Source organism: Octopus sinensis, linkage group LG27 (assembly GCF_006345805.1).
Source record: "Octopus sinensis linkage group LG27, ASM634580v1, whole genome shotgun sequence".
NCBI lineage: Eukaryota > Metazoa > Mollusca > Cephalopoda > Octopoda > Octopodidae > Octopus > Octopus sinensis.
In genome coordinates, this window is record NC_043023.1 from 8,829,532 (window position 1) to 8,847,881 (window position 18,350).

The 18,350-nt window shown below is 35.8% G+C and overlaps 1 protein-coding gene across 1 annotated transcript in view; it reads right to left on the bottom strand.

Annotated features, from left to right (window-relative positions):
• LOC115225510 (adhesion G-protein coupled receptor G6-like) overlaps positions 1-14,185 on the bottom strand; it is a 223,454-nt gene extending 209,269 nt beyond the window's left edge. The window contains exons 1-5 of the mRNA XM_036513859.1: positions 14,058-14,185; positions 13,171-13,316; positions 11,356-11,575; positions 10,805-10,976; positions 7,869-8,015 (exon numbers count right to left, since the gene is read on the bottom strand). Coding sequence (XP_036369752.1) covers positions 7,869-8,015; positions 10,805-10,976; positions 11,356-11,575; positions 13,171-13,316; positions 14,058-14,119 — 747 coding nt within the window. The 5' untranslated portion in view covers positions 14,120-14,185. The remainder of the gene's footprint in view (positions 1-7,868; positions 8,016-10,804; positions 10,977-11,355; positions 11,576-13,170; positions 13,317-14,057) is intronic.
• Positions 14,186-18,350: the final 4,165 nt, after the last annotated feature.

Genomic DNA, 18,350 nt, shown 5'->3' on the forward strand with positions numbered 1-18,350 from the left:
CCCTGTCTCAGCTTTTGAATGTGCTGGCTCTTGAGCCATTACTGCGAAGGATGGAGACTTTAGCGGCATTCCGCGTAATCTGAGTTGTAGAAGAACGCCTACCGCGTATGCGGGTGGCATCTCCATAATCGTGTCTGATGAATGGCAGCTACCTTGTGTAGGAAACGCCATCAAACGATACGAAACGGTGGCATGAGCAGAAATAAACCACAATAAGTCACTCGGCTTGCAACTCGGCACCTGGAGCGAAAAGTTGAACGGAAGATCCTGTTAAAACGCTAGGGGCCTGTTTCCTGACCTTCAGATAGAGAAGAATTGTTGTGACATCACAAACAAGAAGACTGCCTTAATCCGGACCTGGTCTGGAAGGGCGTTATCTCTACTAGGACGGGCGGAGGCGACACAGATGTACATAGCTTCTGTTATCACCTACCGCCTGCCCTGTTTCGTGGCTGACCAATTTGGAGCGCTTCCTCTTCCGGAGGGACTGACCACATCTGTGGCACACTGCCTGCTGTTAAATATGACTTTCTGAACAGCTGTATAGGTTATTATGCTTGATGGTATTTCCATTGTTATTTTTATAACTAATTAACAAATGTGAGTCGAACACAGAACATAGATTAGTGAGATGATATATGAAAAGGTAGACGTTTTCTTTTTGCAAAGTGATAAATAGAAAACCTTGGGAATGAGTCTAATTTCTTTACAGTGGTCTAGGTTTCCTCATCAATCTTCCGGTTAGTAATGAGAAATCACATGCAATTCTGGTTATTGTTTTTACTCTTATAGTGTAGTTGTTGACCTTGGAATTCTCTTCACATCCATGATTTTCCCGCAGACATCAACCACGTCATGCTTACCAATGTGCGAGAGACCCACTAACTGATGGACACTGTCTCAATGTATTTGAATAGTTTATAAAAGGAAATAGAAATTGAAATGCTTACTTTGAATAAACATGAATTATTACTGTCAGAATGAGACAGACAAATGATATTCCGGAACCAATGTTAGAAAGAATAGACAAGAGTTGACTATTCTTTAAATCTCCTTCATTCTGGTAGACGTTCTGCAATAGAAACAAACAACAACGTATTATCCCCTCCTCCTCTTCCTTTCTTATATGCTAAGTCAATACTTATATAAATTATGAGTGTTCATATACGTGGGGACCATCTCCTATTACATGTTACATGATACTTAATTACAATATGAAGCACTACTACATATATAATGTATGTAAGCGACATCTGAGTCCAGGTAGAATATACCCATTTCTTTATTACCCACAAGGGGCTAAACACAGAGGGGACAAACAAGGACAGACATAGTTATTAAGTCGATTATATCGACCCCAGTGCGTAACTGGTACTTATTTAATCGACCCCGAAAGGATGATAGGCAAAGTCGACGTCGGCGGAATTTGAACTCAGAACGTAAGGGCAGACGAAATACGGCTACGCATTTCGCCCGGCGTGCTAACGTTTCTGCCAGCTTGCAATATACCATCAGCGTTTAAACCTTGAGTTCAAATTCACTGAACGTGTATCTTATGTTATCAGTACAACTAATTCAAGGTGCATCACTGAAACGATCTGTTAACTGAGGACCGATGTACGACGTGAAATATGAGATGAATAATTAGCTAGATACATTTAAAATGTGAAATTGGAATCATTTTGGTAATAAAAACAATAGAAACGAAAACAGTAATAAAGACGAGTTGAATCAGTAGTGTTCCTGAAAACACTGATAATGATAGAAACAACATCCGTGACTTGATTATTTAATCTCCGTCATTGTGATGTCAGATGATAATAGAACCAGTATGGAGTGTACTAACATATTGGGTGAGTTCAACTCTTCGCTTAGGCTTAAATAATCTATAATATATAGGGATATGGTTTTTATGGTTAATAGGAGTGTTGTAAAAACTGATAAATATTGGATACATGTGGATTATTGACACAAATTGTCAGTTAAATAAGAGGAGAGATCTTGTAAGAGAATCATGAAACGACCAATGATTAAAATTCTAAGCTGCAAACATGTTTATTGTGCTATTAAATATCTATCACTTAGAGTAACAGTCTGAGAGTTTCAAAGCAATAGATATTAATTCCAGGAGAGATGACTGTTTCTGTCCTTCACATCCGTGTTGGAAGAAACCTCACGCATTTTATTGAGGATGGCGACTTGGTGCACCTAACGGACCCCATCGTGAGTTTAAAGTAATAAACAACAGCCGTAGCAGCAAGAACAACAGTGACTTATTACAAAATATCAATGTCACATATTTACTGAACTATCCACCAACATGAAATTTAATAGGCGTTGAAATTATTTATCCATAGACACAATTGCCAATTTACAGGCAGTTAACAACACGCCATAATGTTACCAACCATTAGTATAGCAAAACTTGTAAGATGGTTACAGGAACAAAATACTTTCTTCCTAGGTACATAGCGGGACATATTACAGCCTTCTGTCGCCCAATGTTTGGAGGATTCATTCCAGTAGACACATTGGGGGTTGATGGCATTCTGGAAAAAATATAAATTCTGATATTTTAATCAATATTAAAATACATATAATGAATCATTACTAAGCTAAGTTTATAAATGTTTAATTATTACTGACACTGTGAGCGTATATATATATATCTATGTATATTCTCCTAATTTATATTGCATCACTATAACAATGACAGAAGAGATTAGTTAGTGTAGTTCTAGAAATGTTAAATGAACTAAATATCGTGATGTTCACGATTGTAATGTGTTTTATAATAGGTCAACAAGGTCAAGCATGGCATGAAGGTAAACAACAAGAACAGGATAAAGAAGAGCAACAACAACAACTGTCAACGAAATCCCAAAGAAATTAACCAAATTTAAAATACACAGCCGCAATCAATGAAAACAATATACTGGCGATACTAAAATACAACACAAATAACTGGAAACATGTCCATGACACACATTATAAAGATATAGTTATAATTGTCACTTGCAACAGCTAAAACAACAACAACAACTACTGCTACAACTACTACTTGTACTATTTGTAGCGCCGTGGTCCATGTTTATTTCAGGAGGAATTAAGTATGTCCTTGAAATGAAAAGAAACAACGAGAACAACAACAGCAATAATAAATAGATATTTATTACCGGATCTGTTACATGGAGTGATATTCTAATTGGTTCATCAAGATTGGTAACTGGGGCATGAACGTTAGGAATATTTACAGCAAAAATATGGCTGTTAATTTTAGTATTTGCTTTGGTATTAGATTTGTGTTGTACCTGTAAAGGGAAGCCGTTAGATAAAGTATTTAGTTTCATAGAAAAGTTTATTAAATACATCGTTAAAGCATGAAATCAGAGTTGTTGTACTTCGACATCATTAAATCATATCATCACTTCAGTCAGTACAACAGATCAACACAATATATATTAGATGGAAATTCACAGCTGAGGGTTGTCCTGGCTTTAAGAAATGGATAATTCGGTTTTACATCCAAACAGTTAACATTAAAAGTTGCTGGTATGACTGTGTACTTAAGAAGGTCTCTTGGTTATCACCGTCACAGAAATATCATTACCTGTGTTCAACGTCCTTGGATATTCACCATGGGATAAGTGATTTCTACAACACCTTCAGGTTGACAAGAATATTGTGAGAGGAATTTGGTGTCTCAACCCGCTGAAGATAACGCTTGCGAATATATATATATATATATATATATATATATATATATATATATATATATATATATATATATATATATATATATATATATATATATATATGTATATATATACATATGTGTGTGTGTGTGAGGAGGTCCAGTGGTTAGGGCAGGGGCGGAGGCGAACCCTGCTGTACTCTTTCGTCACAACTTTCTCTCACTCTCTCTTCTGTTGGTCTGCTCGCTTAGCCAGCGGGGGTGGCGACATTTGAAGGCTAAAACAATGCGAAGCGCATCGTGACCAGTGATGAGTAGCAACATCTGATAGCCTGGTCGGTCACGGTGATCACGGTGATATATATATATATATATATATATATATATATATATATATATATATATATTAATCAAATAAAAACATGATGCCAAGGATTTATAACAATGCATAATGTGTGTCTATGGCCTTCTTCAGCCGCGCACAACTACTACCTCAAGGACATGTATTACATCAAAAATTCTACGTTGGGGATGCAAATCCTCTCATTCGCGTACGACATAATGCGGCAACAGCATAAAAATGAAGCGTCCATCTCGTCCTTCTCTCAATGTAGAATGAGGAAGTTTGGATGTTGAGGTAATATAAATAAATAAATAAATAAATATATACATATATAAATACAGACAGACGTGAAGGAACCTGGTAATGAGAGCAAATAGGGATAAAGATGGAGGGGCGAGAATTCAGGACGAAGGATAAAAAAATATATAAAAAGGTGAAAAATAAGAATGTAAGTATAGAAAAATATAAAAATGTAGAGTATAAAGATATAAAGAGATATAAAAAAATATTAAAAAATATAAATGAATATAAAGGTATATATATACATGGTGAGAAAAGTGTTTAATTCTTTCAGACGATATAGTAATCATCTGAGAGCTCCCACCTTTTGCTTTCTCTCGTTTGGCATGTATAAATATATACATATTTTGTATTTGATGTATGTAATGTATTTGATGCGTCTTATTTTCTTATGCCCATAAATGCCTGTACATACACACATATTTGTATGTATGTATTTTTTCCTTGTTTCAGTCATTTGACTGCGGCCATGCTGGAGCACCGCCTTTAGTCGAGCAATTCGACCCCGGGACATATTCTTTGTAAGCCCAGTACTTATTTATCGGTCTCTTTAGCTGAACCGCTAAGTAACGGGGACATAAACACACCAGCATCGGTTGTCAAGCAATGCTAAGGGGACAAATACAGACACACAAACATACACGCACACGCACATATATATATACATATATACGACGGGCTTCTTTCAGTTTCCTTCTACCAAATCCACACACAAGGCTTTGGTCGGCCTGAGGCTATAGTAGAAGACACTTGCCCAAGGTGCCACACAGTGAGACTGAACCGGAACCATGTGGTTGGTAAGAAAGCTACTTACCACACAGCCACTCCTGCGCCTATGTATGTATGTATATGCACACATACACACACACATACGACAAAGACATGGGATAAACAAGCTTTAATTACAAATTGCAATATTTATTTCTGTGCAGTGGCAATAGCTGCACGGCTCTGAGTTCTGAGTCCCATACCACCAATTAATTAATTCATTCATAATATATTCCATAAAGTCATTTTCAAAAAGAAATTCTCCTCTATCACGATGGTCACGATGCGCTTCGCATTGTTTTAGCCTTCAAATCACGCCACCCCGCTGGCTAAGCGAGCAGACCAACAGAAGAAAGGGTGAGAGAAAGTTGTGACGAAAGAGTACAGCAGGGATCGCCTCCGCCCCTGCCCTAACCACTGGGCCATTGCACCTCCACACACACATGTATATATATATAAATATATACAAAGCATACACATATACATATGTGCGGAAATACACCCCATCTTTTCTGATAATATGCAGGGGTAGGACAACATAATGGAAACACCTTGCATCATAGCATCATAATTTTGAAATGTCTATAAAACCGTTAAAAGCTGGTTTATTTTATGTTTTTGGTTTATTATTAGTGATGCTGAATATGTTTAGCTAAATTGCTGTTTCTATTCAGTATCATTGGGTAATTATTCATTTGACAGATATGTTTCAAAGATATTAAATTGCTGGTGCTCGTATGGCAGCAGTGTAACGAAACCAGCCGAAATGTTTGGTGTATCATAAAGTACTCCCTAATGACAGCCTTTCTTTGAGAAATAGAGAGAAAAGCCTCCTTATCGAAACAAAACTCGAGAAGAAAACAAAGCTTTCAGATAGGGACCGTCGAACTCTTACGCGAATTTTTAGAAACGTTCACAAAAGTACAGCTCCCAAAATTGCGGCAGATTTTGATGACCAACTGGTCCCAGCTCAAGAGCCCGATTTCATTGGAAGGTTGAAGTCAGAAGACAAACGTTGCAAACGTTTAGAGTGGAGTAAAACCCCACAGAATCGGTCCCTAGAGCAGTGGGGGAAATTTATTTTCAAGGACGTGTCGTCCTTTACCCTTTTTCCGATCACTGGCCGAGTATACATGTGGAGACAACCTAAAGAAGCATTTGACCCAGACTGGCTTCTTCCAACTGTTAAAGATGGAGGAGCATCTAGGATGATCCGGAGGGCTATAACTTGGAAATACGCCGACCCGATGGTTTCCCTCATGGCAAAATTAATAATCAAGTCTATTTAAGTTTTTATCTGATCAAATTCATCCTTTGGTTGCGGAACTGCTTCCGGAGGGATACGCAATCTTTCGGGATGATAATGCACCAATTCACACAACTAAAGTTATTACTGAATGGCACGAGGAACATTCTAGTGAAGTTGAACATCTTAATCTGGCCACCACAGTCCCCAGATCTCAATATTATTGAACATTTATTGTGCATTTTAGAAAAACAAGTAAGGAGTCGATATCCTCTACCCTCATCACTACAAGAATGGAGACTTTTAGCTGAAGAATGGACAAAACATTCCTTTCGAAACAATTCATACTTTGTACGAGTCCATTCCTCGTAGAATTCAAGCTGTAATTACTGCCAAAGGCGGTCATTAAACTAAATTTCTTTGAAATTTTAAGATGATTCCATTATTCCAGATGAGGGTAGCTATATCAAACTCTATGGTTCATCAAGTGCCACATATAAAAGGAGGCTCTTATTAATAACAGTGTAGCAAAACGGCGGTGCATCAGCATGGCCACAGCTCTGAGCTGAAACTAGAGGAATATACATACATACATACATACATATATATATATATATATATATATATATATATATATATATATATATATATATATATATATATATATATATATATATATATTATATATATAATATATATAATATTAATTTACAGGAAAAAATTCAATTTAGAAAAACTAAATCAAATCTCACAATCTATAATATATATATAAAAATTAGAAAAAAAACACCTTCCATCAATTCAAAATGAACAATTAAATTACTCCATCTAGAAAATTACATATAATAGAAATATTAAATATATAATGAAAATAATATATCAATGATTAAGTAATGTGCAAAATAATAAAAAAAATGTATATATAGGTATGACAGGCGCCTTCCAGCTTCCGTCTCTTATAATCACTTACAAGAATTTATTACACTCAGAACCATGGTAGCTTTTAAAGTACAAACATATTATTTTGAGTACAAATATATTATTTTTTACAATAACAATATTGACAATGACTTCGAATTTTCGTTCGGCTTAACCATCATCGGTTTGTCAAAGTGACTTAGCAGTCCGAATCTTCCAAGTTACTGTGAATGCTTTTCTTGTTAAATGAATACACGCCGATGTTTGATTATTTGGTGGTATATTTTCTGAAAGAACTGTGATTTCAACACACAAAGTGCGTTAAAAGTAAATTCGCCGAGGCATAATTCAGAACAAGCGCCGCCCTGAGTTTGTAATATGCATCATAAATCACACATATACACACACGCATACATACACGCATAGAAGTGCACTCATACAAACACACAAACATGTCCATATATACATATGCACAAACATATAAACATTGGTAATTGTGTCATATTAGTATTGTTTCTTCCATTATCAAAAATGCATGAATGAATTCAAACTACTTTAGGTTAACCAGAGAAAGAAATATTTCTATTCTTGTACCATACCCTATATAGCTTATCGTCCCGCAAACTGACCATGGAAATCCTTGAAATGTTTACCAGTTCTTCGTCTTTCATATGTCTTAATAAACTCTTTGGTAAAGAAATGAAGTCCATCGTATCATCTACATTTGAGTTTGAGTTCTGATATATCTGGTGGAGGAAAATGGAAAAAAAAATGAAATTGATACTTAAAAGAAAAACACTTCTACGACTGAATTTTGTTGACGTCATAAAAATTTTTATAAACTTTTCACAGAACATGAAGTGAAATAATTATTTCTTGGAATAGAGGATTTCGAAAGACATAGATATTGATTTGAAAAATCCTCTGGATAGGAGAAGCCTCACAAGTAGCTTTTGATTTTCCCATTCAAAAATATCTTTTATGCCAATATTTTCGTGTTATCATTTATAGCATTTTGTGCTTCGAGATCCATTGCAAAAAAGGAATTATTGCTATTACGCTTGTTATTGCTTTTGTAACTTCAACTTTTTTCCACAAATACATTACTACAACATTACAGTTAACATAACAGATAAAACTCTCATTATCACCCACCACCACTGCTTCATACACAAGTAGTCAGAGGTGTTTCAACTTTAGTCAACTAATTATTCGTGTATTCAGTAATTTTCTTCTTACTGTCCCAATATTTGACTTACTTGCGGGTACCTAGTTACATGAATACAACAGTGTACAAGGCTATGGCTATCTCAATCATTTGAACCATTTTCATCATTTGGTAATCCTTCCGAAACGTTTTGCACACATATATAAAAACAGAGGAACACACTCACATAGTTACTCATTAGACATTGGCATCCAATGTTCCTCCCACTATACAGGCTGACAGTCGCTTCAAATACATGTTAATAGAAATTAGGACAGCTTGCTCTCTTATTCTGTGCGTAGTTAAGAACATATTTGAAATTGTGTAAGCAGGGATTTCGAAAGGTTTTCAACAGGTCAAGTGTCAAAATTTCTATTGAATTCAATAAAAGATTTTTAAAAATTAAGTAACAGATTTCGGATCTTTTCTTTTGAACGGCAGTTTTCAACACAATTTCTAGTTAACTAAACACTTTTAAACTTCGTATACTGGTAGAATGTGTCAAAATAAAACATTTTATTCTCTTGGCTTTCTTGAGAAAATTGTAATTTGTAAGTTTAACAGAGTTTAATTTTTCGAATTTTAACCAATCAATAGCCTCTATTGAGCTAAAATCATTTGCTGCGTAAACTACGTTAAACTTACAAATTACAATTTTCTCAAGAAAGCCAAGAGAAAAAATGTTTTATTTTGACACATTCTACCAGTATACGAAGTTTAAAAGTGTTTAGTTAGCTAGAAATTGTGTTGAAAACTGCCGTTCAAAAGGAAAAGATCCCAGATTTCTTTTCAGTTCAGAATATGTGTGCGTGAGAGAGAGAGAGAGAGAGAGAGAGAGAGAGTACTTTGTTAGATGTTCATATAAAATTATAACAATAATCTTGAGGAAGCTTGAAAGATCTACTGATAGGTTTTGTTTTTCCTCTGCGTGCGTTGGTTTCGTTCGATTGTATTAGGAGTACAATTTTATTTTAATTGTATTACTAAAAGCTTTCAGCCATGAAGAGTTGTTTTTCGGAAATATGGTGTTCTGGGGAAGGAATTTTTTTTTTTTTACTTTGCTGTGTGAACCTGTGTTAATGGTTGGGCGCATGAGGGCGGAACTCTGAAAAGGAAGAAAGCGGATCACCAGAACAGATGCACACACAGAAACACAAGCACACACAAAGAAATCATACACACACACAACACGCTCAACACACACGCACACTCACACACGAGGCAGATCATATAGATATAGGGCGGTGAGCTGGCAGAAACGTTAGCGCGCCGAGCGAAATGCTTAGCGGTATTTCGTCTGTCGTTACGTTCTAAGTTCAAATTCCGCCGAGGTCGACTTTGCCTTTCATCCTTTCGGGCTCGATAATAAGTACCAGTTTCACTGGGGGGAGGTCGATGTAATCGACTTAATCCTTTGTCTGTCCTTGTTTATCCCCTCTATGTTTAGTCCCTTGTGGGCAATAAAGAAATACATATATCTAAAGCAATCACACGTCTTTGCCTTTCATCCTTTCGGGGTCGATAAATTAAGTACCAGTTACGCACTGGGGTCGATGTAATCAACTTAATCCGTTTGTATGTCCTTGTTTGTCCCCTCTATGTTTAGCCCCTTGTAGGTAGTAAAGAAATAGGTATTTCGTCTGTCTTTACGTTCTGAGTTCAAATTCCGCCGAGGTCGACTTTGCCTTCCATTATTTCGGGGTCGATAAATTAAGTACCAGTTACGCACTGGGGTCGATGTAATCGACTTAATCCGTTTGTCTGTCCTTGTTTGTCCCCTCTATGTTTAGCCCCTTGTGGGTAGTAAAGGAATATATATAGATACATTTCCGTTTTTAGGAAGAGTTCAAAACCCCAAAATTCACAGTAAAATAGTGATAAAGATGTGTGTAAACTATTATTGTTCCATATTTATTTGTGGTTTATATTTGTTCATGCAGTTTTCCTTTGTCAGCTTTAGGCGGTGCGATGACAGTCTTCAGTCTTTACCTTCTATGTTCAAATTTCACCTTTCATTGTTTCTGGCTCAGGGAAATAAGTATCACTGAAGTACTGGAGTCAATGTAATTGACACTACCCACTCAACAAATTTCAGACATTGTCCCTGTAGTAGGAGGATTATTATGGTAGCGTTATTGCAAAGTTATATAATCTGTGTGCTGCGTATATTATTATATTTTGTACTTAAATTGCTATCTCTATCGAGCTCTGTAACATAACTACTTTACGTAACTATAAAAACATTATAATTCATCCTAATATATTTTATTAACTTGGGTGTTTAGAACAAACATTCAATAAGACAGTAATCAAGAGAAATTATTGTACCTCAGTCCTTGCTTCTGTTTCATTGGTTCCATATGAAACAGCATAAGTGAGGCCGTTGAAAGTGTCCTTCTCCACTTTGGCAGCACCAATACCAAGATTAGAATATAAAGCTGTGACTGACTGCTCTCCCAGTGGAATCTGTTCTGGGATTGTTTCTATGATGTCCAGCATTCTGTAAGAAAACCGAGAAAACAACCTTCAGTTGACAGTATGTTTCATATATGTAATTAGATATAGGTTTAATCATATTAATTATATTGATTAAAATATTTTTTTCACATGACTATTGCAAATGTTGCTTCTGTCGTTGTTACTGCTATTGCTAATATTGTTTCCGCAACATCGCCACCGCCACCGCAACAACAACCACCACTACCAACACCATCACCACTACCACCAGCAACAGCGGCAACAACAGCAAGAATAACAATTGCTACTACTACTACTACCACGGCTGCTGCCGCCGACACTGCTTCCACTGCTGCAACCCCTGCCCACCGCTGAAGTTGCTACTGCTACTGCACTAACAATAAATGAGATGTGAATTTTACCTGTTGACACTTCTATTAAATTGTTCTGCCTCAACCAAAATCTTCTCCGGTGTGTTTATCATATTGTTGATACGAAGAAGTGTTATATTGACGGACACATTCGATATCAATGGCACCATTTTCTTGAGTACATCTACAGCCAAGTCAACATCTTCTTTTTTGAAATACACTGATTTCTCTGAAATATTTAGGAGCTTTGTTGAAACCGGTTCAAAATTTTCTGCAACGAAAAGTTTAACAAAATAGTGACTGTAACAGCTGCTTTGAGACGAAATTATGTTGCGTCTGGGGAGAGAAAACGAAGTTGTAACGAAATATTAGAGGCAAATTAAGCACAGCAATTAATGAATCACTGAAAGTTCATTAACGTCTCCAACTTAATGTGGTGCAGAAATTGCTAAATGTGTTCAGTTCATCAGTTGTATACTCATTGTTATGTATCCTTAGTGTCTCCTACTTTGCAGCATTAAATGGGATCGTTTATAGTTTGAGACATACTTGAATGTGTGAGTGTGGTAAGTGGTTTGCTTACGAACCACATGGTTCCAGGTTCAGTCCCACTGCCTGGCACCTTAGGTAAGTGTCTTCTACTATTGCCTCAGGCCGACCAAAGCCTTGTGAATGGATTTGGTAGACGGAAACTGAAAGAAGCCCGTCGTATATATATATATGTATATATACATATATATATATGCATGTGCGTGTTTGTGTGTCCGTGTTTGTCCCCCCAACATCACTTGACAACCGATGCTGGTGTGTTTACGTCCCCGTAACTTAGCGGTTCGGCGAAAAAGAGACCGATAAAATAAGTACTAGGCTTACAAAGAATAAGTCCTGGGGTCGATTTGCTCGACTAAAGGCGGTGTCCCAGCATGGCCACAGTTACATGACTGAAACAAGTAAAAAAAACTAATGAGCTAATACATCAGCCTTCAGAAACAGCAGTCAATCTGAACGAAACTATTCTTCCAATGACAAAATACAAAACGAGTCGTAGTTCTAATACTTAATATTGCTCAGACTTCCTCAAGGCCATATGAAAAAAATCTCAGCATTTAAGGCTCATGAAAATATTAAAAATTTTATGGTGACAAATGAAATTGATAAATTGTTCATATTCTATGGTACGCAACTATGTGGCCTGCATCATTGAACATTTAAATATTTTACAACCATCAGCATCACGTAATGTATTTACAAAGATATGAACCGACATTATCTCTATTAATTTCTTGTGGGGACGCCGTAATTCGTTACGAAACCATAATATAATACCAAGAACATGAAGAGATTTATAAATCAATGGTGAGTTCTACCGTGTTAGCAGTGCTATTAACTAACATTCTAAAGCTATTCCTACTGAAAACGAAATTAGATTTTCGTATACGAAACATCATAAGAAATTATTGGTAGTTCAAACTTCTATAAAAGAAACCTGTAGAGATAAATTAATAAAGTGATTATTTCTATTGCTTTTCCACTGTATTGTATTTCCGTGGCCATTCTACAAAAAGTCATTAAAATTTTAACGATATAATATTAAATTCAAATCTAAGTATTAACTTCTGTCATAAAGTTTCCGTAACGGATTCAAATTGATCCCCCTTTGGAGAACATGAACACATAATATGAGAGCTCAAAAGAAAAATTATTACGTATTACTACTTGGTAGATAACTTTAATCAGAAACATATACACATACACACATACAGTAATTGTAATGAACACTCATACAAAGACATACACAGCTCCTCTTCATGCTGAAACAATTAATAAATCTGCTGTAAGAGTATTTCGAAACTGGTTTTCACTCACCTTCATCAATGCCTTTGGTGGTGATGTTCTTTAGTTTTCCAGTGATCCACTCTGTATTGTTACACTGAGACATGTCTGGCTCTTGCCACACACCGGTAAATGGCGAACACTTCCTTGATGTCATATATGGACTTGTTCTGGATGAACTGAAAAATTTTTATCAAATATGTCCCATCGTTTTATTTCATCAATCACATTGGAATGCAAGAATTACGTTGATCTCTCTTTACTCTCTCTTTTACTCTTTTATTTGTTTCAGTCCTTTGACTGCGGCCATGCTGGAGCACCGCCTTTTGTCGAGCAAATCGACCCCGGGACTTATTCTCTGTAAGCCCAGTACTTATTCTATCGGACTCTTTTGCCGAACCGATAAGTGACGGGGACGTAAACACACCAGCATCGGTTCTCAAACAACGCTAGGGGGACAAACATACACACACAAACATGCACACGCACATATATATAAATATATATATACATATATACGACGGGCTTCTTTCAGTTTCCGTCTACCAAATCCACTCACAAGGCTTTGGTCGACCCGAGGCTATAGTAGAAGACACTTGCCCAGGATTCCACGCAGTGGGACTGAACCTGGAACTATGTGTTTGGTAAGCAAGCTACTTACCACACAGCCACTCCTGCGCCTATCTGTTTGTAATTTGTTCTTATAATCTAGTTGATGTAGTTAGACCAAGTAAAAATTATGTCACATTCTAAATTAAATGGAAAACACCAGTGTTAAGGGATTTGAACTGACGGACATGAATTCTGTAATCTAAATCTCGGTAGGTGTTTTATTTAGTAAACTGTGTAACATTCTCTTAGAAAAATTTAAAAAGGGAAAACTTCAAAATTTGTGAAGAGAGAAAACAATCCAAACGAACCAGTTTCTTGTTGCTACGTTTGCATGACAAGGAATCGTCGCATTAGTTCCTACTTTTGTCATTGGCCACTTGAATGTACCATTGTTAGTTGATGTGTCTTCGTTACAAAACACTGAAAAAGATACAAAACGTAGATATGAGATATGCACGAGAGAAGACTTTAGTGTAATTTATATATTGAAAATACTGGTAAAATATTGGTAAATACTAATAAAATATTGGTAAAGGTGAGTGATTAAGTAATTGCATTTTAATCAAGTTAGTAGTAGTATTAGTAGTAGTAATAGTAGTAGTAGTAGTAGTAGTAGTAGTAGTAGTAGTAGTAGTAGTACGAGGAAGAGCAGGAGGAGTACTTATATTATTATTATTATTATTATTATTATTATTATTATTATTATTATTATTATTATTATTCAGTAGTTTTATTTTTATAGCGTGCTTTCACTTCACTACCGAGCGCAGCTCTGTGTGCCTTGGGTATGTGCTGTGATTTGTTGTGATGCTCTGATGGTTATTGTATGGAAAGTGTTCTGCGTAGGATGTGTGCAGTGCCTAGTAGTGCAATTTTCTGTATGTTATATGTGTTTGTAAGTCCTGGTGTTTTTGTTATGTATTTGTCTGAATATTTTTTTATCATGCCTAATGCACCTACTATGATAGGAATTGTTTCTGTTTTCAGATTCCACATTCTAGTTACCTCTATTTCCAGGTCTTTGTATTTTGAGAGTTTCTCCATTTCTTTTAGAGACACGTTGTCATCTTCCGGTATTGATACATCAATTAGAAAGCTTTTTTTTTTCTTCATGATCTCTGATTATTATTATTATTATTATTATTATTATCATTATTATTACTATTATCATATTATTATTATTATTATTATTATTATTATTATTATTATTATTATTATTATTATTATTATTCTATGTTTGACTTTTGCTTTATATTTGTACAAGTTGGCTCCAAGTCTCACCCAGAGACCTCAAGAGACAACAGGGTTGGAAGTTCATGTTGTTGTTATGCCTAGTGTGCCATATATTTGGGGGGTGGGGATGTTGTACTAATGAATGTCTAAAAAAAAGTTTTTTTTTTTTTTTTAACCGAAGATTATGTTTGTTTTAAACCTTGAGATTACATAGAGAGTATTTTGCGTAGGATATGAGCAGTTACCCTGAGCACTATCTTTTGAACTTCTGCCATTTTTGGGTTTCCTGGTATCTGAGTTAGGTAACTATCAGCCCCTTTTGCTATCATTCCCAGGGCACCTATGACAACAGGTATTGTTTTAGTCTTCAGCTTCCACATTTTGCTGATTTCTATTTCAAGATCTTTATATTTGCTCAGTTTTTGGTAGGTCTTGACAGATACGTTTATATCGATTGGGACAGTCATATCAATGAGGAGGCATGTTCTTTGTTTGAAGTCTTTCAATATGATGTCTGGCCTATTTGCATCTATCTTCCTGTCAGTTTGAATGGTGAAGTTCCAGAGGAGTGAGATGTGGTCATTTTCAAATCATTATTATTATTATTATTATTATTATTATTATTATTATTATTATTATTATTATTATTATTATTATTAACTTTGTTATTATTATTATTGTTGTTGTTGTTGTTATTATTGTCGGTTATTATTCATGTTCAGATAAATTTGAAAGCCTCTGCGGGGAATGTTTCATTGTTTGGCAATTCAGCCAACGGATTAAAAACATTATTGATGATTATACCGCAAAATCGCTGAGTGGTATCGCCAAAGAACTACAGGTGTCGTACAATCAGAACTATAGTGCACGTGGACTTTCCATATCTTCAAAGGCACGTGAAAACAGCTTGATACATACCAAACGGAACTTTTTTATTAAGGTTAAAAGCGAGAGCCAACATTGCATGCGTTGCTTTTTTCTCTCATGCGAAAAACCTACGACGAAAACTAAAAGTAGGACCGGAGAAATGACAAAAGGCTTCCTGAAGATCCTGCTGATATCCTCAGAGTGATGCAAACTGCGTTTAACACATATATACGTGCATACATGATTCAGTGCTTAAGAGATTTGCTTTTCAATGCCAACAATTTGGTCTTCGGTTCTACACCTTAGGAAAGTGTTTCCTATAGTAGCTGCAGTTAGCCAAAGCCTTGTCAGTAGATTTGGTAGACGGAAACTAAGAGAAGCCTCTTGTATGCATGTATATAAATATATATAAATAATATATATATATATATATATATATATATATATATATATATATATATATATATATATATATATGTATGTATATATATATATATATATATATCATAAATATATACTCACACACAAATATATATTTTTATATGTGTGTATGTATATAAATGATTTTAGGAGTGGTGAATAAAAATAAGCTATGTCACACAACCCCAGATCTTTCCATAGGATATTATTATTAATTCAGTTGGATGTATTGAGGTGCCGGAGACAATCGTTAAGCCTTGGACGGATGAAGTACACAATGGTAGGCTATATATGTATGAACACGTCTCAGTGCATTCTCACAAACCCATCTAATCGAAAAGTGAAGGAAGGCAATCGTCATGATCTCGTAACACCAAACGTGTATCCTTCAAATTCACCAGGTTTAAATCCCATCTCACTTTGAGTGATTGAAAGGGGAGACAAGTCGATAATCCCACAATCCCACAGCTTCATTAAATGCCGCCATCTTCCTTCCAGCAGTTCCAGCAATGGATAGGGTCCATTTAGTGCAGTCATCGATTCCAGTCTTGTATACATATTTATTAAAAATATTATGTTTACTGTTTCATTAGAGTTGTTTCTTAAGTCGCTATATAACTCCTCAATGCCTCTGGCACTGTAAATACACATGAAAAACACTCATATATACATAGAGGAGAAGGAGGTGAGAGCAGCGTCATAGTGATACTAAGAACAGCGACACACACAAATACAGACGCAAACACATGCACATATAAGGATACAAATCATAGAAGAACTAAATGCATTCAACCGAGCAGAATCACAACGAGCACGGAGTGTGTTACCGAAGAGGTCACAGATGTGTGAGGGAAAATTTGCGGACAATGGACATGAGGTAAAACAAGAACATTAATAAATGAGTGAAGAACCAATATATAGTGCGTGTGTTTATTGTTTATTTGGAAAATAAATAAATAAACAATGACCATACCGAATTGCCTTAAGGCATTATTTTCCAAATACGCCAGCGAAGTTAAGTTGAACTGTCTAAAGTCGTAAGACACCCGCTGTTTTTGTCCTGTTATTACTATTATTGTTTTTTGTATTTATATTCGTGTGGCATCGTCCGTTTTTCTGTCCTTGTTTCGTATACATTCTATCCTTTTTCCAAGAAATCTAATGCTCGTAGCTTAGTTTTTCCTTGGGACTGGCCGGATCGGAGCGATCTCAAGATTAATCAGCCGAAATTGCGAGGATGATCCGGTTCTTGCCTGAAGATTAGAGGCTTCGAATGACCCGTCCGTTTTTTGTGTCGTCTATTTGAGTGTTTTGCGTTCTTGTCCCATTTTGTATTTTTATATATATTTTTTATAAATATATATATATATATATAAAGAGAGAGAGAGAGAGAGAGAGAGAGAGAGAGAGAGAGAGAGAGAGAGACATACATGCATCATACACACATATTCATATCCATACATACTACTCATATGTGTGTGTACCTTTCCCTATTTCGGAAATGGACATGACAAAGTCGAACAAACGAGACTGCGCTCATGAGGGCAGCATCCGAAAATGTCACTTTTTCACTTGCCCAGATTCAGTGAAATTTTCAGCAGCGAAGCGGAGTTTTTATCTTCTATTTCTAGTTTGATAAAATGCGAAAAAAATCCAGAAACTTTTAGTTTATTTTGTACGGATTTGCTTCCTCGTTTAAGTACTCTTTATACTCCAGGCAAAAGTTTTAGCGTTGCTAGCAAGTCAGTCAGAACGTATTAAGAGTGGTTTGAATTCTTTCTGTTTTGCATGCATTCTATGAATTATTAGTATGCATCAGTAAATAATTCATTTGCTGATTTCTATAAACAAGGGTGCATAAACTTGTTAAATTCATTGGTCCGGCTTGGTGACTGTGAGTGAGGAATGACATAATGAAGATTAATTACCGGGGCTCAAAGTCCCCTGACACCGCTTGATTGCCAGTGTTACAAACACACCTCGTTTAGAGGGAACTGGCGTTCGGTGATGAAGAAAAGCAATAGCGATTAGATATTCACGTTTGAGTTTGCCGGAATGTATAATGAATGAATACGTTACAT